Source organism: Spea bombifrons, chromosome 6 (assembly GCF_027358695.1).
Source record: "Spea bombifrons isolate aSpeBom1 chromosome 6, aSpeBom1.2.pri, whole genome shotgun sequence".
NCBI classification, from domain to species: domain Eukaryota; kingdom Metazoa; phylum Chordata; class Amphibia; order Anura; family Pelobatidae; genus Spea; species Spea bombifrons.
In genome coordinates, this window is record NC_071092.1 from 20085490 (window position 1) to 20108970 (window position 23481).

Here is a 23481-nt window from a genome sequence, read left to right on the forward strand (position 1 = left end):
GGCAATAATATAAATTTTTATTACTAACTCAATAAAGAGTCACTGGATAATATTAACTGAGGGGCACAATCCGTGAAAATAGCAACGTCCTAGAGTCCAACAAAGTCCCGGGACCCTAGGAACCGTCACATTGCTCCCCCTTTTTATTTCCAGTGACAGACCAGTCTAGTCCCCTAATGGGTTGTCTTGGGGCTGTTTCTTTGGTTAGGTCATTAACTCCGATTGCCGGGACAACCCATGTGCATTGGCATTTTGTTTGTCCGGCCGGTATTGTATGGAAAAGTTAAACGGCTGTAGGGCCAGGCTCCACCTTAACAGCCGTCCATTGTCCCCGGACACCTGGCTTAGCCAAACCAAGGGGTTATGGTCGGTGACCGTGAAGGATCGTCCTTATAAGTAGGTTTGTAGTTTCTTAAAGGCCCACACCAGCGCTAGGCACTCCTTTTCAATAGCCGCATAGCCGACTTCCCTTGTTAACAATTTGCAGGAACTTACCCTGAGAGATGCGGTCTAACAACTCATCTACTTGGGGCATGGGGTACGCGTCAGTCACAGTCTGGTCATTGAACCTCCGGTAGTCTACACAGAACCGGGTCGTCCCATCTCTCTTAGGCACTAGGACTACCGGAGAAGCCCAGGGACTCTCGGATGGCTCGATCACTCCCAGATCGATCATCACCCTAATCTCCCCTAACATCCCTTCTCGGACAGGTTCAGGAACTCAGTACGCCGCTTGGCGTAACGGGGTCTGCCCTGGAGTCTCCACGCGGTGTACCGCCGCAGTGGTGTATCCAGGGAGGGCAGAGAGTAAGCCGCCTCTCTGGTATAACAGCTGGCGAACTTGGGCCTTCTAGGATTACACGTGTTTTTTGGGTGTTTTTAGTTTTTCGTTTTCCTTCTAGGATTCCCCTAACTGCATGGCAAACTGGATCGCGCCAAGTACCCTCGTCCCTGACACTACCTGGGGCAATTCTAGCAGCGGTAATCCCTCAGGGTCATCTATCGCCGAGGCACAAATAACTGCTACTTCCTCGGCCCGTTCCAGGTAGGCTTTCAACATGTTCACATGGAAGGTTCACTGGATCCTTCCGTCTGTACATTTAGCTACGGTCCCTGCCACGCTGCCTGCAGCTTATCCTGACGGGATGGCTTAAGCGTTTCGCCAGTTAGTCCCAGCTTCTTCAGGAGAATTTAGTATGAAGCTGGAAGATACTGCACTACTGCTGCTTTTTACTTTTATAGATTTCAAGAAAATAAATTAAAGACAACTTTTTACAACATTTGAAGAGCTTAATATCAATCTACTCTTGTGAGTGCAATCAGAGCTTCTCTAGTCTACTTTTCCTAACATATTACATTTTTGTGGGATTTGGTTTTTTTTGTTTTCTCCCTATGTACTTGCACCTCTTCTTCTGACTACATTTTATTTTGGAGTATTTGGAGGAATACTCGGACTGGGTGCTGCAGTGCAACATTGGGGGAGTATTATATATTTTTATTTGAATTTTTTTAGTTCACATCTTAAAGAGCACATATACCACGTGTTTAAGGAATACTTTTATTTATGGGATGGCTTAAGCGCTAGGACCTTCTGCCCTACTTCGAAAGCGTGGCTCCGGGCGATCCGGTCGTACCACTGTTTTGCCGACCTTGTGCCACTTTAAGGTTTTCCCGGACCATGTCCGTGTGGTCCTTCAATCTATCCTGGAAGGTTACTATGTACTCTACTATGGTCGGCACTTTGGCCCCTATGTCTCCCTGCCAGTGCTCTCCAAGCAAATCTAGGGGGCCCCTAACTCGCATACCGTAGACCAGCTCAAAGGGCAAGAATCCGGTTGATTTCTGCGGCACCTTCCGGTTGGCGAATAGTCCCTGTGAGTGGTCGTAAATTTCCGCAGGAGCTGCTTGAAGGTCCCATTGAACCTCTTGCACAGTCCGTTGGTCTGGGGATGGTACAGGGAGCTGAACTCCGGTTTGATGTGGCACAACTCCCACAACTGTCGGGTCACCTCAGCTGTGAACTGTGTCCCCTGGTCCGAGAGAATCTCCTGGGTGAATCCTATCCTGGCAAATATCCCCATTAAAGGATTAGCGACAGTCTCTGCCTCGATATTTGCCAGGGGGATTGCTTCTGGGTAACGGGTGGCATAGTCCACGACAGTAAGGATATATTTATTTCCCGACAGGGTAGGTTTAGGGAGGAGGCCAACCAGATCGACCAATACCCGGCTAAAGGGCTCGTCTATAATGTCGGGTGGTGAAGGGACGCTCTAGCATGGTCCCCTTTACTCCCTACCCACTGGCACACATTGCAAGTCTGGCAGTACGGTCTGATATCTTCGGTCAGTCTGTGATTAGTCTTGGTCACCCCGAGGTGGCCGGCTAGGGGGATGTTGTGCCCTATTCTCAACAAGTCATGTCGGTACTTCCGGGGAACCACTAGCTCTCTTTTGGGCAGATTAAAGGACTTTTTCCCCTCAGTCACCCTATACAATAGACCCTTATCCCACTCTAGTCGCTCCCCCCAGTCCTAGGGAATCTGTCCCTGTTTTAGCTCGGTAAGAGGCAAGAGTCAGGTCTGTCAAAGTCTCCTGCGCAAAGTCAGTCGGGGAAGCCCACTGTATAGGGGTAGTGTCGGGGAAGGGGTAGATTGGTCAGGGTTGTGTCTTACCTGGGTCCCGTCATTGAGCGGAGCTGCTTCACATTAAGCCTGCTGCCAGGTGGTGACTGGGTAAGCTTCCGTGGCTGGGGCCGGAACAAAGGAGGAGTTTAGCCCCCCCCCAAAATCGTTCCCCAACAGTACCTCCACGGGCAAGTTCTCCATTACGCCCACCTCAATCTCTCTAGACCCAGACTCCCAATCAATAAAGACCCTTGCGGTGGGGACCTGCATAATCCTTCCGTGGCTACTCGCACAGCCACTGTTCTGCTAGTTTGTTCCCGGCGATGAACCACGGTCGGCTGAACCAAGGTCAGGGTAGTTCCACTGTCCCGAAGTCTCTGTCCCTACCGACCGTTGACCCATACTCTTTGCCTATGGTGGTTCCTGTTATCGGCTGTGGCTGCCCGCACCGGGTCTACTTTGTGCAGGCTCCCGAGGTCTTCCCCGCACCAGTCTCTGGAAGCAGGTCCAGATTCCACGCAGTAGGTGGCTGCCCCTGGAACTATCTCCGGTCCACATCTACCGGGATGGGGGTCTCTCCTGTGGGCAGTCCTGCTGGTAGTGGCCCACTAGGTCGCATGTGTGGCATCTCACCCTGGTCACATTTTGTGGTGGGCGGGAGTACGTTACCAGTGCGGGACGGCTTGGAGGTGGATTCCGTGGGGCTGCTAGTGTCCACCTTGTTGCAGGCGGGGCTGCTGGTGTTCACCGGGCTGCTGGTCTGTTTATGGCAGTGGATGACTGCCTGGCATCCATATACTGGTCTACTGTGCAGCCGCCTTGTCCAGGGACGTGGGATTCTTATCTTTTGCCCATTCTTTGACGGGTACCAGCAAATGTTCGTAAAACTGTTCCAGGAGTATCAGGTGCATGACATGGTCAATTGTCTCTACTTGGCAGCCGGCCTTTCTGCTGGCCGGGTCAGTTGATGCGCCCGTTCCGTAAACGGCTGACCTTCTTTTCTGCGTAAATTCTGAAATTTGATCCGGTGAGCCTCCGGGGTGTTGCCATACCTGGCCAGCAAGCATTCCTTCACCTATTCATAGTCCCGGCTCTCTTCCTCAAGTACCGCTTGGTATGCCTTGGCAGCTCTGACCGTTAGATAGCTCACCAAGATGGTCACCCAGTCAGAACTACCTGTCGAAGACTTGCAGGAAGCTGTCTATGTCCTCCTTCCCATCTTCGAACATTCGAAATGCCGCGTAGGGCAATTTCTTATGGCAGGCACCGTATCCGGATTCAATTATTTTCCAGACATTGTTCACCTCTGCCATCTGGAGCTGTGTTGTCTCCAAGATTCTTTTTTGGATCATTTCCCATGGGGTGTCTTTGCCTAGGAGGTCCAGGCGCCACTGGACTTCCCTTTGAACATCCCGAACGGACAACTTGCTCCTCTGATCGCCTGCCATCAGCTACTTGATGATAGCCCCCTTGCTCTTGTTGCTGTCCTCTAGCTTCCAGTAGATCTTTGAGGGTGCTAGGCGTTAGTCGATCGTAGCCCCGCTCCATCCACTGGTAAACTGTGTTGCTGAGACCGGGGTCAAGCCAGCGGCTATATCTCCCCCAGCCGGGCTGGTCTCAGTGTCAGTCCTGGAGAAGTCGGATCCCACCGCTGCCACCAGTTGTGACGTACCGACCAGGGACCTCAGGTCCCTTTCCGTCTAGAGCGACTTCTCCCTTCAGGCTGATAATCTATCGCAATCCGTAGGCAATATCCCCAAGCAAAGTTAAGGGATATCGCTATCCAGTACCCAAATAACCAGGCAAGACTAGTCTTTAGGTAAAACAAAAGGAATAACTGTTTATTATGGGACAAGTGTCACCTTTTTATAGGAAGGGACAAAAGGGAGGGGGACAATGCAACAGGACACCGGCACCACTAAGTCTGGGAGAGAGAGCACACATTATCTTTATTAGATTATCTCTCAGACCTTAGTGTGCCATGTGTCCGGGACCCTAGGAACCGTCACATACCCCCTCCCCTTCTCATTATATACCCTCTCCCCCCTTTGTAGCTCACTTACTTTCCAGAAGTCCTGCGGTAGGAGGGCGAGGCATCTGTCTCCCTGCTCTGCTGCGGTGCGTGCTGCTTCACTGCTGAGCGCCGGAATATGACATGTCGGCACCGCGACCGAGCTAGAGGCCTCGCAGAGGAGACTGAGGGTTACAGACCGCTCAGTGCCCCTCTTCGGCATTTCAATTCCAGGACAATGCATGGTCCTGGATTGAGGCAGCCTGAGACCCAGGAGTTAAAGTTCCTTTGAGGGACTGTCCCAGGCAATCCAAGACATGTGGTCACCCTAATTTAGACACTTGTCATGCAACTATTTGGCCAATCTCTGTCAAAATAGCCATAGCTAAAATTTTTCGGCACTTTTTATAAGAACGCTTCTGTGTTGTTGCTTATTATTTTTGGGAGAGAAATCCACCAAAACATATTCATCTTAATTTCCAGATTATGGGAAAACTCAACATGCTTAGATTTTTTTGGCTTTTTTTGTGGAAGCTACAAGACATGATTTGGAGCCCTATATTGTTTCTAAACTTTTCACATTTTCTTTTGTTGTCCCCGTGTCTCATTTGGCACTGTTTATAGCACACAGTTCCAAATACCCCCGCCAAAATATATATTTTTGCAAACAAATGTCTGCTAGCAAGAGTTTTAGCTGGTATTTAGAGTGTATCTCTTTGATCAGTGCATCGTTCTCTGCTCTGACTGGTGCCACATTTTTAGCGTGTGTGGTGGAAAGAACATACATGTCCTTCTTATTGGTGTACCTAAGGGCCAGAAGTTAATGATTGCACAATGCACTTTGATTAGGTACACAATTGCTGTTATTTTCTTGTGCCACAGGGTGGGTTGTCAAATATTAAAATGTAATAGTTCTGGCCTTTATTTAAAAGGACAAGAGGAATTCTTATACTATTTTTGCACTTCTAGTAAGAGAAATGAGTGAAGAAAACCATGGTCCTGTAAGCGGGTAGAGGAACTGTTACATCTACCGTATATTCCGGCGTTTAAGACGACTGGGCGTATAAGACGACCCCCAACTTTTCCAGTTCAAATTTAGAGTTTGGACTATACTCGCCGTATAAGACTACCCCTCTACCCAGCGTACAACAACCAGCCAATCACGGCAAGCGATGTACCTTACTGGTGATTGGCTGGTTGTTATACAGACATATACATACATACACTGCCCTTACACACACACACACACACATATATATATATATATATATATATATATCTACACATACTTACACACACCTGTCAATACATACACATTTATACACTGCCCTCACCACACACCCCTGCCTTTACACACACACACACGTATATATATATATATATATATATATACACAGACACACACATGTATATATACATACATACACACACACACACACACATGTATACACACACACACATGTATACACACACATGTATATTATATATATATATATATATATATATATACACACACACACATGTATATACCGTATATATACACACATGTGTATATATATATATATATATATATATATATATACCAGCTTACAAACACACAAACACACTGACCATCTCACACCAACATACATGCACTGCACTCACACCCCTTTCTCCCCATCTCTTACCTCTCTTACCTTTCTCATCTTCTATCTTCTTTCTTCCATTCAGTCGTGGGAGCGCGAGGTCTGTCATGTCAGACCTCTGTTTACTGCTCCCTCATCACTACGCGCCGGCAATTGATGCCGTTGCCGGGACATGACTTCATCACCGCGCTCGGCATCAATAGCCGGCGCGTAGTGATTAGGGAGCAGGGAAGCCGAGGTCTGAAGTGCCAGACCTCGAGCTCCCTAATGTTAGTTTAGTTAGAGGGAGGTCGTGATCTCCCCAACCAGCCCTGCTGATCAGGGCTAGTTGGGGAGATCACGATCTTGCACCTACCTCGACGTTGCCCTGAAGACCGGCCCAGGGGAGGCGGCTTCTCCACTCGCCCCTCCCCTAGAGATTTGTGGCTTCGTGGGACTCTCCGGCTGGGTAAGTATTCGGTACTCGGTTAGTACCCGGCGTATAAGACGACCCCCGACTTTTAAGAAGATTTTCTGGGGTTAAAAAGTCGTCTTATACGCCGGAATATACGGTACATTTGACATGTTCGCACATAACTGAAATATTGTGATGCTAGGATACTGCTTGTTACTTTTGCCATTGTTACCAATTTTCAATGTAATTTGTGTTTACATTTGTTCACTTGCAGTGTCTTGCTTGTTGCCACTGGATTGTCTGTCCCCAACGTAGTGGACTTTCCTGGTTCAGAGTATGCAGAGGGATACGAGTCAGTACCTGTGGATCCTCAGAATTTCACTGGACAGAGTGTCCTTATTCTTGGACGGGGTAACTCTGCCTTTGAGACAGCAGATAATATCTTGGGACAAACTAACTTTGTACACATGTTGGGCCGTTCCAGAGTGCGACTGTCCTGGGCTACACACTATGTGGGTGACCTAAGGTAATTGTTTGTTTTATGAAATAAATCATTGTATGTGATATGTCTATAATAGAAATAGTCCCTACAGCCACTGCTGAATAAGAGCTACCCTCATGTCTTAGGGGGCTTCTTTTTGCATTAGTGCAACATGTAAAACAGCCGTGAATGACGTTATTAATTATTATTAGACTTGTACATTTTTTTTAAAATAAATCATATCACTTATTTATGTACAGAATTAGCATGTTGCGCTTTTTGATTATCACTGTTACCACTCATCAAGTGATTGGTGATGTCATACATGTCCAGTGACATAAAACTACCATAAAGCACCTAAACAAGATATGCAGGACAGGATTTGGAATTATAACCAGCCCTGGAAATAATTGAATACCAGCCCCTTATTTCATGGTGTCATTTGTGGGCACGTTGCACATAACTGGTTCTGGCTCTAATATTTTTTTTGTTTGGAATAGGACAAACCCTGCATTTTAAAGTAGTCTTAAATAAGATTCATATGAAAATACATGGTTCTTAATATAACTCTAACCATGACATTAACTAGAAACCACAGGGCACCAGGAAGAAAATTGCCCTGGTACCGCTGACTTCACAAACAATATGACTTACAGTGCCTCCAAAAAGCTAGTCTGTGTTACCTTCAGCATGGCGTCACAGGATGGGGATCAGAGACAAGCTTAGTCCTCAGTAGTTCAAGTCGGCAGATGTTCCAGCCAGCAGACTAGGGTCGTCAGTCGACTTCTACACCTCATAGAAAGAGGCTCACGCTCCCGCAATCAGGAGAATTACAAAGCGTGGCCTACGCCTATGACGTCACTGAACGTATAAGATCCGTGGCTGCTATTATTCCTCAGCCCAGCATGTCAAGGATCAGTATCAGAACCATGTTTAGCTCAAGTGGGACACCAGTGCTCTGTTAGTTTGTCCCAACTCATACATGATGTCATGGGTCAGAGTGTACTGTACGTATTTTTACATATAGGTAAGACTAATGTTTTTACCTATAAACTTCCCAAGCTGCGATTGCCAGACAAGTATTCGGGTGATCCTCAAAAATGCAGTCGTTTTTTTAAGCAATGCCTTTTGCGCTCTTTTACTCATTGTGATGGAACCCTCCATCACTGGGGCCACTGGAGAGGCCTGACTGCCAGCCTCCTCCCTATTGACTATGGGCCCTGACTTCTGTGGCTACCCCAGTATCATCTCATCACTTGCTGAGGGGATTATCTGCAGCAGACAGCCAGGATCTGCAAGTAGGGAGTGACCGCCATTGTTTTCATTTAATATCAGACCCCTCCACCCCATGGTGCATTATTATTCTTGGCCTCTCATACATCAAACTAATACTCATCCAATTAAAACTTTCACTCCAGCTGCAGAACCTATGGAATAGGACCAGTGCTCTGACTGAAGAACAACAGCACCTAAGGCCATTGTTACTTTGTCTATTGGGGTCAACAAGGACATCTGGCTAAAACTGGGCCAAAAAAGTATGGGATCGGACACCTTTGGGGGACAGGAATTAACTTCTTACAGACCAAGACTATAGGGGTCTTAGATCACTTTACACTGAAGAATTACAATCTGGTGTGTTGTCCACAGTCCTCACCTTGCAGTTTTTTTGGCATGGCCTGGTTGCAACAATATGGAAAAGAACCGGAAAGAAGGTCAAATCATAGATCTGCAATGCAGAATTGAACCATAACGCTCTCTGTCGGCAGAATCAGACAGAAGCTGGTGTCAATCACAGGCCAGACTGGAAGAATGGGTATTTTGAAAGAAATGTGGCCCAAATGCATAAGCAGCAGTATGCAGATGTAGAAAAAAAGTCAAATATAACCAACGGATTCGGCAAAAGAATGGTCAGGGCCAAAGTCAAGGGCAGGCAACAATCAACGTAGTCAGAGGTCTGAGGGTTTAAATATTATTCCTAGACTAAAACACTCCCATAGAGACAATTGAGGCAGGCGGTACATATTATACAATGGCCTTTAATAGGGCCCATGAATATTCATACATGTGCCCCTCTGCAATTCTGGAGACCCCTAGACTGCCTGCTGGAACTTCTCCCAGCTTGAACTGAGGGCTGAGTGTGTATTAGAGCCCTGCGCGGGACTGCTTTTTTTAATCCCGCTCCCGCCTGGTACTGCTGATTTTTTTTGTCCAATCCTGCCCGCTCCCGCAGTGTGTGTGCTCCACTCCAGCCCGCTCCCGCCACATGTGTGTCTAATTGCGCCCGCTCCCGCCACATGTGTGTCCAATCGCGCCCGCTCCCGCCACATGTGTCCAATCCCGCCCGCTCCCGCTACATGTGTCCAATCCCGCCCGCTCCCGCTACATGTGTCCAATCCCGCCCGCTCCCGCACATATGTGGTCAATCCCGCCCGCTCCTGCCACATATGTGGTCAATGATGCCCACCTCCTTACCTGAACTGCAGATTTCCCGCAGTCTGCCTTCGTGTTGCTCTCTCACAGCGTCCAGGAACACAGCGGAGTCACTGGAAGTGACGTCACATCAAGACCAAGAGATGCTGTGAGGGAGCAGTGCGAAGGCAGCCTTCCAGGACTGCGCGGGATTACCTGGACCCGCTGGTACAGTGTCTGACCGCCCGCAACAGCAGCAAGACAGCCCGCGCCCACAAGTTTTTTGGCGGGTCCTGCGGGACCCGCATCCCAATGCAGTTCTCTAGTGTGTATCAGATCCCCAGCCTGTGACACCATGCTACAAGTAACATTAATCCCCACCAGATAATCAAGGTTTAGCACAGTATATTGATAAAGGTTTAAAGGAAGTTTTTATACATCCATCAGCTGTAGCTGGATTCTTTACTATTACAAAAAAGATCTCTTCAACCTTGTGTGGATTACAGAGGGTTAAACAAAGTTACAGTAAAGAACAAGTATCCACTTAACTGAACTATATGATCAATTAAAAGATGCCACAGTTTTCACAAAACTTGATTCTGAAAACATTGATCTGAAACATTGTATACATGTAAAACAAGTTTTACAATGTCTAAGAACATTGTTTTTTACGCTAAAGCAGAAAAATGTGATGGGAAGAAAAATACGAAGTAAACAAATCTAGGTTCAAGGAAAAGGAATCATGTTTTACAATACTTTATTTGCTGAAAAGGATATGGTGCTGAGGAAAGTTGTTGTGTTCCTTCTTCCGATGTGGGTGCACCTGTATCCGATGTGTGTGTACCAGCCAAAATGTGATCATTCCATCAGCATTTTCCTAAAAAACTAGCCCCAAGTTGCCAAAATGGCTTCCATCAAGGGGGAGGTAGTGTTACCTGTAGGATGTTGTTGCAGACTGGGGATCTGAGGCAGCCTCAGTCCCCAAAAGTTCAAGCCTGCAGAAATTCCAGCCAGCAGTCTCATCCGTTGACTTTGACGCCTCGTGGAATGAGGTGTACGCTGAATATTTGTGAGCCCGGTAAGGGCCATTATATAATATTATCCGTCCCCTAATTGTCTGTAGGAGGGATCTCACGGAAGCCTGTGTGCCCTGGGCTCCTGGAGGTGCCTGACTGCCAGCCGCCTCCCTGTCAGACTATGGGGCCTAGCCTTGGAAGGGGTTCTGTTTTTATGGGGTTAGGTACAAGGAGTCTGATGGGACTACTTCTTGCTCCTGGTACAGAGCTGTGGAGCTCGGACACAGATTTGGGGTACCTGCATTTTGGCAGGAGGTTTTATGTGTGGTGTGTTACTTTCCATCAGGTCAGGACTTACAGAACAGAGACCTCTATGGCCAGTATTTCCACCAAGATCTCACATCTAGCAAGTCTCACCATAACCGCTCGTGTTTACCTTCTTCCCCACAGACTACAGTAGTGACCCCCTACAGGGCTAAGGCTGGGCTATGTGCAAATGCTGAGCCATGTGCAAAGGATGGCCTTGTAAGAAATTATGACCCTCTTACAGGGTTATTCTGTTAGGGAATGTGTGACGAATAAAGCACAAATACAAGCGTATAGAAAAATGTATATTGATATTGAACTAGGTCACTGATACAGGTGATAAAACATATAACAAACAGAAAACATTTGATAATTATAAAAAACAAAAGGGATACTTAAACAAATTATTGGGAAACCTCGCTCAGCTCACAGGCTTCTCCCAGATACCATCTTATGCAGCTTCATTCTGAGTCTCCTGACCCGGAACACACCTGTTCGCTGTGCTCTCTTTTCTTAGACTCTCTTTTCTTAGACTCTTCTGACTATTGCAGCCCCTAACTAGTCATTCTAGAATTCCTTGTACCTCCCAGAAAGTGGTTCACCCGACCCCTCTTTCCAGAGATCCGCAGGGGGTCAGACAACTGAACCAGATGTATTTTAACATAGCGGTGTGTATTTTCGCATAGACTGTCTATCTCCTCCATAACTGGGTCATACAAAAGCCCCAACAGAGGTGGGATACCTCTGTTGGAGCTTTTGTTCCAAACCCTTTGTAGTGCATTATTATGCGAATGACCTTCCATTGTAAAACCATGTAAGACCCAGACAAAATTCCTTCCCTCCCCCATGGGAGGGCCGGATCTTCAAGTCTCACCCCAAAGGGTGAGACTCCTTTAACTTTGGGTTGATCCTTAAAAGGAAGGACCCCTTTCTTGGATGGAGGGAAGGGCCATAAGGCTCCCTACACCTCCTCCAACTAAACAAGCTTCACTGCTAAAAACAAACAGTGATCCAAAAAACGAAGTGCCAAATCTTGATACAAAAACAAGTGGTGGCCTCGCCGTGGGTTCGATAACGTGAGTTCAAATCCAAATTAATAGGCACTCGTGCAAAAAATGAGTGATTAAATAAATAAATAGGGGTCAGCCATTCCTGGCCTGACCAGATTCACAAATATTGGCTTAACCCTGAGCCCATAGAGGTCAGTGGGAGAAGCGAGCATGAAAGGAAAAACCGCCAAGTGAAATTGTGCGCTCACGATGCGCAGTGGCGTGCAGGCTGCGCATATCATGACTCCAGCTTTTCGCCGGGGCAAATCTACACCTCGGGCTCCTTGCTATCCCAGCCCTGAGGCCAGAGGATCAAGTTACCCCCCCGCCGGTCCTAGGGGTACTACACTTGATCTTAGCCAAAAGGCCGAGAAGCAATAAAACCAGATATCTAACCTTACAGAAACCGAAATGTTCCCAAAAGCATAATGCATAAAATGTAATGTCACATTTTAAAGCCCCCCTTCATTTCTTACAGCCTGATTGAGAATTATGTGTGTTTTGCTGTTACTATTGTTTGTAAATTACTCACTTTTACTGTTTTAACCCCTTCAATCCCAGGGGTTTTTGGTACCTCAAAGCCCAGAGCAATTTTGCCATTTTTGGGGTATGTTCTGTGAATAGTGTACCCATATAAACTATATATTGTTTTTTCAAGGAGAGATAGAGCTTTCGTTTGATACCATAGTTGGATGATTAGCTGAAAATTTAGAATGAGAAATTTAGTAAAAACTAGCGAAGATTAGAAAAATAAACTAATTTTTTTTTACATTTTCCCTCTGAATCCTCACAAAATTAGGTAAAGTGATGGAAAATCCCCTCAAAGTTTATCAATTCAGGTGTCCTGATTTCAGAAATACCTAATTTATATAGATTTTCCAGACTTTCCCAGCACCAGGGAGCATACTATAAGGTGTACAATTTTGTATAATTTTTATGCCTATGGCTTAACGGGTTTGGGGGTTGTGAACGGGGGCAGAAGGGTTATACTGGCTAGATGTTATGCCAGGGCAATGGGAAGTAAGGTTTTTTAGTAATTTTTTTATTATCTTTTTTTATATATTTTTTTAAATTTTTTTTTTTAATTTTAATTTTTTAACATTTTTTTTATTTTTTATATATTATTTTTACACAGAAATGGTTAGAGGTCCTCCTAGGGACCTCCTGAACATGCCAGTAATGTCACAATGACATCACAGCTCACATTATCATTTTTTTTTTGTATTATTTATATTATTATTTTAATGATTTTTTTTATATTATTTTTTAAATGAATTAACTTTTTTTTTTTTCTGCTTTTATCTTACAGGACGGGAGGGGGAGTGAGAGAGATGGTTTCTCACTCCCCTCCCCGCAATCCCCCTGCACCGATCACACTGTGATCGCAGCGTCTCTGTGCAGGGGATATCCTGTCCTCCGATGACCTTCCGGGTTACGTCAGCAGTGACGCAACCCGGAAGGGAATGCCCGATCGCGCGTTTGCAACTGCACGATCGCGCGATCGGGCACTTTCAACCGTAACAGCTTACCGGCTTTCATGCCGGTAGCTGTTACGGGAGATCGGGCAGCAGAAAGCCGGCGATACCGGCTTCTGCTGCCAGGGGGGAGTCCAGGCTGTCAAATGACAGCCTGGTCTCCCGTGCAGCGGCAGGGATGTGTCCCTGATGCTGCACGAAGGGCTGGACGTACCGGGACGTCCATAGGGGTTTCTTTGTGGGCGTTTTTTTTGTACGTCCCGGTACGTTTACAGGGGAATGAAGGGGTTAAATACCAGTGTGTTTCCTATTAAACTGAGTTCATGACTTTACTATCAAACATCTAGTCTCAGCTAGTTTCTTGAGGGGAAGATCTTTTCGTGGGCGATAATAAGAGAGCGGTTCAGTGGTCCAAGTAGCGGAGGAAGCCGACTTGAACAGATATACCCATTCAGGTACATTTGCATACTACTTCTTGTGCATTTGGGCAATATACCTTCCATGATACCAATTCTTCCAGTCCAGCCTGCCTCTCCTGTAAAGACACCAGCTAAGTCTGCCGACAGAGAGCGTTAAGGTTCAATTCTGCAATGCAGATTTGCTCTTTACTATTGTATGTGGCTACAGTCTGTGCCGTCTTTGCCCCCAAACAACTGACCTGGGCTGCCTTTTGCACCCAGCTTGTCTGCCTCATCTCTGCACCCAGTTATATCTGGTTGGGGGCTGACTGGAAGACTGCTGCATTCCTGCCTCCTGTATAGAGATGCAAAATTTCCAGGAATGTTAAATTGGAAGTAGTTTTACAAATGTAAAATTATTTTGTTACACTGCCGCCGCAGATGTCGGGCGCTGGGTTCCCGGCGGGCGGATCGAGACTCCATCCTGGAGCTCCGTATTCCATACTCCATTTTGTTTACATTTTTCAGAGCAATAGAAGGAAGAGGTGGCCTGGTATGATGAATCACATTTTCTTTTACATCACGTGCCTCTCAGGGTGTGTGTGCCTCACTTACCTGGAGAACACGTGGCACCAGAATACATCGATGGAGGCCCTACCTCACAACTTACAGGACATAAAGGATCGTCTCCTAATGTCTTGGTGCCAGATACCACAGCACAATTTCAGAGATCTAGTGGAGTCCATGCCTTGAGGGTTTAGGGCTGCTCTGGCGGCAATGGGGGGACCTGCACAATATTAGCCAAGTGGTCATAATGTTATGGATGATCAGTGTATACATTACTCTGCAAAGCAAGCACTGTCAGAGACATGTGATGGGGCGAGGTTCTGGCTAACCAGGAGAAACCAGTCTCTGGTACTTCTGCATGCTTACTGTAGCTTACCTCGGTATTAACATTTACTTCTCTCCACGAGAGAGCGCTTTAAAGAAATGTTGTGATTGTATAAATGGTGACTCTACAGCTTACCACTGAAGATCCCAGCTTCCTGATCCCTGTGGAATTAGCAGACAAGGAGGGCAAAACAAGAAGATGACACCACGTTTCTCCCTCATGACATAGCTTGACATAACCGGTCGCTCAGGAAAAAGTATTTGTCGCCGTGCCGGCAATTAATGCTGAGCGCCAGAATAGATAGTGACAAGGGAGGGAGGGGGGTTAGATAGTGAGAAAGGGGTAGTAAGAATATTGAAATAAATAAATAGTGAGAATGAGTGATGGAATGAATTAATGTGTGGGTGCATTGTGTGAATGAGTGGGACGATGAAACAATGTCTGGATGAATTGTGTGAATGAGTGAGGGAATTAATGAATTTGTGAGAATGCATTAATGAATATGTGTAAATTTGTGTGAATGAGTGAGAATAAATGATTGTGTGAATGAATTATGCGAATGAAAGTATAAATTAGTGAGCGACTATAAACGAGTTTGTGTGTATCATAGATGTATAATTGATTTGTAAAAAAGGCAAAGGTGCCACAAGCAGGGTGTCAGGAACCGGGTCCATACAGACGACTGTAATGACCCAGAGCGCTCAAAGATTGTGTTCAGGAGCTATTGCGCAGTAGCGGAGTTGGACAGGGCCTGGTGCAGGGTGACTGCACTATCCAGGTAGTTGAGCACCTAGGGTTGTGCAGCCACATAGCAGCTCCCGGACATAGCAGCGGATGTTGTCCAGTTCAAAACAAAGTAATATCCTGCAGGCACCCTGGAGCAGGTATGAGACAGCTCTACAGATGAATGTGCAGGATGCTGCAGGCTGGGAGTAGGAAAGCTAAGCAGAGTAACAGCTGAAACATAGCAAGCAAGGGGGACAGAGCGAGCAAGGGACAGGGAGACCAAGCAAGAAACATAACCAGACAATACATACATGGTACAGGACACAACAAAGGACAGGGAACAAGGCAAGGAACACAAGGGATGGAGTGAGGAGCCGAGATCCTCAGACATTTCTCCTTTAAGCAAGGATAGGATATCTTAACTGGGACAAGGGGAGAGGAGAGAGGAACCGAGATCCTCAGATGATTCAGGGAAAGGAGGGCAAAGGTTACATAAAAGACAAACACACATGAATACAGGAACTAGCCTAGGACTATATGATAACAACTGGAGATACATCGTATCGTTGTATGCTTAGCCCACCACTACGTCAAACGTACTCCAATATACAGTGGGTCCTAACACTAAACCCTGCCTACTGAATTACTAATAAACTGAAACTAAACACAAAACCAAGAAGGACATACCTTTAGACTGCAGACTGAGACAAACATAACAAAGGGGTGGGGCACACCTTATAAAGGAAACAAAGCTGAAGCAAAGAGCAGAACTGGAATCAAGGAACCCGAATCACAGAACAGAGCATATGAAAATCCAGGAATGGGTTACAGCAAAGGGGGGAACTCTAGCGAGACGGGGGGGAACTAAAGAGAACCAGCTCCGCATCCTGAATGGAGCCTGACACAGGGTGTTTGAGCCTTGAGGACAAGATGACACAGACAGGGTGTTTATGGGACAAAGATGGCTAAGGCCGGGCTGTTTGGGGACAAAGATGGCAAGTCCCATGTGTGCTATCTGGGTGCGGATCAGGTTCTATGTGGGCAATGTGGACGCCAGGACTGGCTTTAGGACGTGCAACCTGTGAGCTATACCTGTAATTTTTATCAATACCTTTAATGCTGTTAAGTGAATTCCAATTGAACTATACCTGCAAAACTCGGTTAGTGTGTTAATGTGTTGATCTATACCTGCTATGTTTCCATACATTATAAATGTATACCTGCAAATATAGGGTTTGTATGTGTTATTTAGTTGATCTATACATGCAAGTGCTGTTTTATGTGTTATTTGATCTACCGTATTTCCCCATGTATAAGACGCACTTTAATTTTGGGGCCCTAAATTTGAAAGAAAAAAAAAAAAAAAGTATTATCATAAAATTCATCCTCATCAATCCCATCCATTAACTGCCCCTAAATTAAACCTAAAGACCCCTCAACCATAACTGTCCCTAAATTAACCCCAAAGGCCCCATTAACCATAACTGCCCCTAAAGACCCCATTAATCGCCCCTAAATTAACCATAAACACCCCATTAACCATAACCGCCCCTAAATTAACCCTAAAGACCCCATCAACCATAACTGCCCCTAAATTAACACCCTTCTCCCATAACTTTCAGCAGCCCAAATATTAATTTTACACTTACTGTTAGATGAGTTGCTGTCTGAGCAGTGTGAATGCTATAAGGAAGGGGCAGGGTCAATCGGCAGTGTGACTGCAGGGAGATACTGGGAAGTACCGTAGTAACCGCAATCTACAACCACTGTATAAGACGCACCCAGTTTTTAGACCACACATTTTTCGAAAAAAGGTGCGTCTTATACATGGGGAAATACGGTATATCTGAACTACAGTGAGTAAGTAAAACGGAGGTATGGCTTAGTGAATGAAGGGGCAAAGGGACTATTATTAATGTATATGGGCAGCAGGGGCTGTTATTAATATATATTGGTAACAGGGTCTAATATTAAAGAATGAAAACTAACTGCCTATTCAGCTGTTGTTTTGAAATCAAATCTCAATCCACAGCCTTTACTTCAAAGTGATAAGTTAGAAATGCGTGTCTAACGGAAATATATAATACACCGTATTGGCTCGAATATAGGCCGCAATAGATAATAGGCCACACCCTAAAATTTTAAAGAAAAAGGTGCTATTTTAAAGAAAAAAATATTTTTAAAGAAAAAAAAACACTTTAGTGGAATGCAAAAATAGTATTTTAGCTAATACATTTTTTGGTATCTATTATGCAGTTAGCAGATGTTATATACAAACAGAAAACCAATAGCCATTTTAAGGTCCTCCCCTTAATTCATAATGCACCTTACTTATAGATATGCCACTCTGCCCCACCAGATATGCCACTCTGCTCCCCTGAAATGCCACTCTGCTCCTAGATATGCCACCCCCCCAGACTTACCAATGCCCCCCCAGAATACCTGGTGCAAAGCGGGGCTGGCCGGTGGACGTCTGCACTTCCGCCGGGGCTTCTATGACGGTGAATGTCTGAGTGATTATTGTTATTATGTATTATTGTTTATATAGCGCCATCAAATTCTGTAGCGCTGTACAATGGGTAGACAGGACATAACAGGTAGTATGTAACATAACAGTTTGACTTACAGAGACAACAGGTGAGGAGGGCCCTGCTCAAACGAGCTTACAATCTACCGTGATGCGCTTAGACAACCTCTGCTGCCAGCACTTCCGTGGGGGCTGCTATGGTGGAGCACCGGAAGGTTATGTCAGGCCGGTGCTCCACCATAGAGGCCCCGGAGGAAGTGCTGCCAGTGGAGGTTGTCTACGGGCATAACACAGACGCATAACACAGACGATCCAGGTCCCCTGCAGCGCTGAGGGGGATCTGGATCCTAACCCTGCTGCTTGTCCACAACAGGGCTAAATAAAAAAAGAAAAAAAAACGCCCGGCGCCCGGAACTGCATGTCCCAGGCGTCGATACGAATTGCACATCCCGAATATAGGCCACACCCCCACTTTAAAGACTTAAAGTTTGTGGGGGGGTGCAGCCTATAATCGGGCAAATACGGTATATACACACCTGTGTGTAATCTCATGGACTTCATAGTGTGTCCCTGAGTGGCAGAAATAAAATGTGGTCACCCTAGTGTGCCATGACTCGAAGGTTCCCTGAAGTGAAGAAGCCTATGTTCGGGCTGGGATACACAAAAATCATGGCCTATTTGTGATCCTTGAGGATTGTAGTTCCACGCTCCTGTCAAACGCCAGCCCTTGAATGGTAAAAACAGCATAATTCAGTAAATCCAAAACAAGTGGGTGTTGTGGCTCAATTAAATAATCAATAATAAAACATATATTGGAATATATTGCAAGGCTAGTATGTCAACAATGGAAAAATGATAAGAGAAAAAAGTATACCAAAATATGTTGTAAAAAATTAAATTACACTGGAAACAAAAATTCTAATGATGCAGGCATTCAACTTCTATCTAATGCCCAAGAGTGGATGGGAGAATCTGGGTTTGATACACTGATACACTAGCTAAAATTCCATACAAAGAGGTAATCTGTTGATATTAAAGTAGAAGTAAAAATTAAAACGATATCTGTGAAATATAAAGAAACCAATATGCCTTACTCCCCTTTAAGAGAATAAAGAGGAGGGTAACTGTTGTCCGTAAGTCCAGTTACATATTATATACAACATGATACCTAAGGTTAGGCGACTGTAAAATTAAACAAAACAAGGTGAATGTAACAAAAGATCGCAGGCAAGCACTTACCGCTTGTTTTACTAAACCTAGACGAAAATGTTGCTAGGTTCACTGAAGTGTTTGCGATCTCTTCTTGCATTCACCTCCTTTGAGTCATGAGCATTGCGAAATAGATAAAAACATGATAAATTATTTAAAAAAAAATTAAAAATACATTTAATGATCACCAATAATAAAATAAACTGTGTGGGTACAATTCATGACTGGTCTTGCATGTCATAAAAGAAATATGTTAATCTGTATATTTACTTTTCTGGCAGCTCTGTGTGTAGATCTTTGTAGAAAATTTCACAACGCTTGAGTACAGGGCATTCTGCACCATTTTCATTTACGTATATTTGGGTAAAAATTACAAGGTTATTCATTTTCATGAAAAATGACAAACTGAATTTGCTTTAAGGCATTCAACTTCTGGTTTCATGCTTTTCACAGGGCCGTTAACAATGGTCTATTGGACACTTACCAACTGAAGTCATTGGATGGATTGTTGGAGGGAGAACTATCAGATCTGGTATTGATACGGGATGGCACTGGAAAACTGTATGTGACACACAAGCACTACCAGAAGCTACGTACAGACCATAGCCATGATCATATCAACACACAACCTGCGTACCTTCCAGCAGACGACCTAGATAATTTTGCAGCACGTGAACCTTATGACCGCGTAATACGGTGCTTGGGGTGGAAATTTAATTTTTCTATCTTTGACAGGTGAGGAGATATTTCTTCATTTTTAACTTTGTTGATTTATAAAGCTGTGGGCTGCACATAGGGAAAACAAAATATTTGTGTGTGTTTTTGTCTAATAAAAAGGTCCTATGCATACATCTAGTCCATTTTGGGAATGTTTACAGTAAAGAAAAAAAATATTTGATCCCCGCTGATTGTGTAAATTTGCCCACTGACATGATCAGTCTATAATTTTAATGGTAGGTTTATTTGAACAGTGAGAGACAGAACAACAACAAAAATCCAGAATAACGCATTTCGAATAAGTTATAAGTTGATTTGCATTTTTAATAAATATTTGACCCCTTTTCAAAACAAGACTTAGTACTTGGTGGCAAAACCCTTGTTGGCAATCACAGAGGTCAGACGTTTCTTGTAGTTGGCCAGGTTTTCACGCATCTCAGGAGGTATTTTGTCCCACTCCTCTTTGCAGATCTTCTCCAAGTCATTAAGGTTTCGAGACTGACCTTCAGCTCCCTCCGTGTATTTTCTAGGGAATTAAGGTCTGGAGACTGGCTAGGCCACTCCAGGAGCTTAATGTGCTTCTTCTTGAGCCACTCCTTTGTTGCCTTGGCCATGTGTGTTGGGTCATTGTCATGCTGGAATACCCATCCACGACCCATTTTTAATGCCCTGGCTGGGGAAGGAGGTTCTGACCCAAGATTTGACGGTACATGGCCCCCATCCATTGTCCCTTTAATGCGGTATAGTTGTCTTGTCCCCTTAGCAGAAAAGCACCCCCAAAGCATAATGTTTCCACCTCCATGTTTGATGTGGGGAGGGCGTTCTTGGTGTAATAGGCAGTATTGCTCCTCCTCCAAACACGGCGGGTTGAGTTGATGCCAAATAGCTTGACTGTGGTCTCATCTGACCACAACACTTTCACCCAGTTCTCCTGTGAATCATTCAGATGTTCATTGGCAAACTTCAGACATGTTTAACTTATCTAAGAATGAACAGCAGGCTTTTAAAACTTTAAAAAATAAAAAAGATTTAGTGGTGTAGAGTGCTGACAAAAGGAAGGGGGTGGTAATAATGAGCCAGGCGTACTACCTAGACGAATCCAATAGAATCCTTGGTGATTCTGTTACATATAAGAAATTGAGAAAAGATCCTTCTTTGGGATTTAGATGTGAGCTAAATTGTTTACTTAAGAGAGGAAATGAAGATAAGATCGTATCCCCTGGAAAATACAATTATTTAAATCTTAAAACCCCAAAATTGGCAACATTTTATTTTCTGCCAAAGGTGCACAAGTGTCTTGAAAGGCCTCTCGGCAGACCCATCATAAGTGGAATAGGGTCTCTCACTTGTAACACTTTGGAGTATGTAGATTCTTTTCTACAGAGATACGTTTCTAAGGCACCTTCCTATATACGTGATACAGGCCACATTCTTAATGGCCTGAAAGAAATTCAGTGGTCAGAGGGGATGTTGTGGGCCACGGTGGATGTGACCTCATTATACACTGTGATAGCACATCACAAAGGGATTAAGGCAGTTAAAAACCAACTGGATACGGATTCAAATATGGCACCTTTACAAGCACAATTTATTTTGGATTGTATTAACTTTATTTTAACACATAATTATTTTCGGTTTGAAGACACTTTTTATTTACAGGTGTGCAGGACGGCTATGGGCACTAGGTTTGCACCTAGTTACGCCAACGTTTTTGTGGCGGATTGGGAAACCAATTCCATCTGACATAACAACCCATTCAGTGCAAACCTGGTGCTCTTGCGCTACTACATTTATGATGTGTTAATTATATGGAATGGCACACAAGATAAATTAGAACAATTCATCACTTTTATTAGCCAGAACTAATATGGTTTACACTTCACTTCTCAAATTCACTCTACACAGATTGATTTTTTAGATCTCACTTTATTTATAGAAAATGGCAATATAAATTCATGCATGTTTTTTAAGCCCACAGATGGTAATAGGTTTATTGAGTTTTCCAGTTGTCACCATCCTATGTGGCTCCACAACATCCCCAAGGGCCAACTGATGTGTAAGCGCCGTAATTGTACTGGGGATATAGATTTCCAGAAACAAAGTGAGGTTCTCACAGATAAATTTCTGGAACGTAACTACCTGCAAGACCTACTAAAAGAAAGTTTCGAACAAGTCCATGCAATGAAAAGGGATGATTTTTTGTCAAGTAAACTGAAAAAAAACAGAGAGATTTTTCATTTTTGACTAAATATAACAACAAAACACCTTAAATTAAATGCGCACTAGAGAAATGCTGGCCTATCTCAAAAGAGATGAGGTTTTGGGAAAATATATATACCGGCTCATGCCCAATTAATTTATAAAAAAATAATCAGATAATCTAAAACAAATATTGGCTCCCAGTGTACTTCCAAATAATGATAATGCAACATCGATATTAAGCTTTCTTAGCAATAGAGGTACAGGATATAGCAAGTGTGTTAAATGTAAACTCTGCAAATCCTGTAAATTTTCGCCAAAAAAAAACCTGTAAACTTTACATTTGTAAAGACAGGCACCACATGAATGTAATATATCTGTTACAATGCAAGTACGGGGCCAAATATACTGGGAGGACAACACGGGCACCCAAAGTAAGAGCGTTGAAACATATAGGTGGTATCAGAAATAACAGTAAAAAACATAGTATTCCAAATCATTGCAATGGTTGCCAGCATTTTTCCTTCAAGTCATTTATTGTAATTGGGATTGACATGGTCACACCCCATTGGTGACAATGTTCAATCACTATCTAAAAGAGAGCGAATAGATTTTTAAATTCAAATCACATGAAAAAGGAGGGCTCAACACCGACCTGGATATTTTGGCATTTATGTAAACCACATAGCTATTGTTTGCTGGTGGTGGGATTAATAGATACTTCTTTTTTAAAAAAAATATTTTAAAATGTCTCATATTGACAATAGTATTTTTTCCCTTTTTTGAGGATCAACCGCTCTGGAATTTGATGGCACTATATAAAACAATAAATAATAATAGTAATAAAGATAATAGTTGTGTTTTCAATTTTAAATCATTTTATTATAATTTTTTTTTATCTGTACTATTTTTATATTCTGGATAATCTTTCATTGTATTTGGATTTTTTATTTATTCAAATCGTTCACCCATATCTTCTGATTGGCGATTCCTTCCTTTTTTGGATGCTTAGGGTCCGTGGGACGGGTGGGAGGGTGACCTCATTCACCTCCCTTGTGGAGGCGAGACGTTACTACCACAGAAAATGTATTTATGTTTTGTATATCTATAAATTGTTATTGTCATGTGATTTTATTGAAAGATGGAGATTCCATCTTATTGCTGTGTTTTGGTCATGTTACCATATTAGGATGGAGATTCTATCTTATTGGTGTATTTTGGTCATGAGACCATATTAAGATGGATTCCATTTTATTGCTGTATTTTGGTCATGTGACCATATTGAGGGGAGGGGACTATCACTTATAAGGAAACATATGGGCACTTCAAAACTGAACCCCTCTGGATTTGTTGAGCTGGAAGAAAGGTGGTCTATATTATATCTCCAGGCAAGCTGCAAAAGAAAATCCTGATTCATCTCCTGA

General features: G+C 44.1%; 1 protein-coding gene across 1 annotated transcript in view; it reads left to right on the top strand.

The window, feature by feature from the left end:
• Nucleotides 1-23481, top strand: part of FOXRED2 (FAD dependent oxidoreductase domain containing 2) — a 114479-nt gene that overhangs the window by 29126 nt on the left and 61872 nt on the right. The window contains exons 3-4 of the mRNA XM_053469060.1: nucleotides 6928-7179; nucleotides 19595-19876. Coding sequence (XP_053325035.1) covers nucleotides 6928-7179; nucleotides 19595-19876 — 534 coding nt within the window. The remainder of the gene's footprint in view (nucleotides 1-6927; nucleotides 7180-19594; nucleotides 19877-23481) is intronic.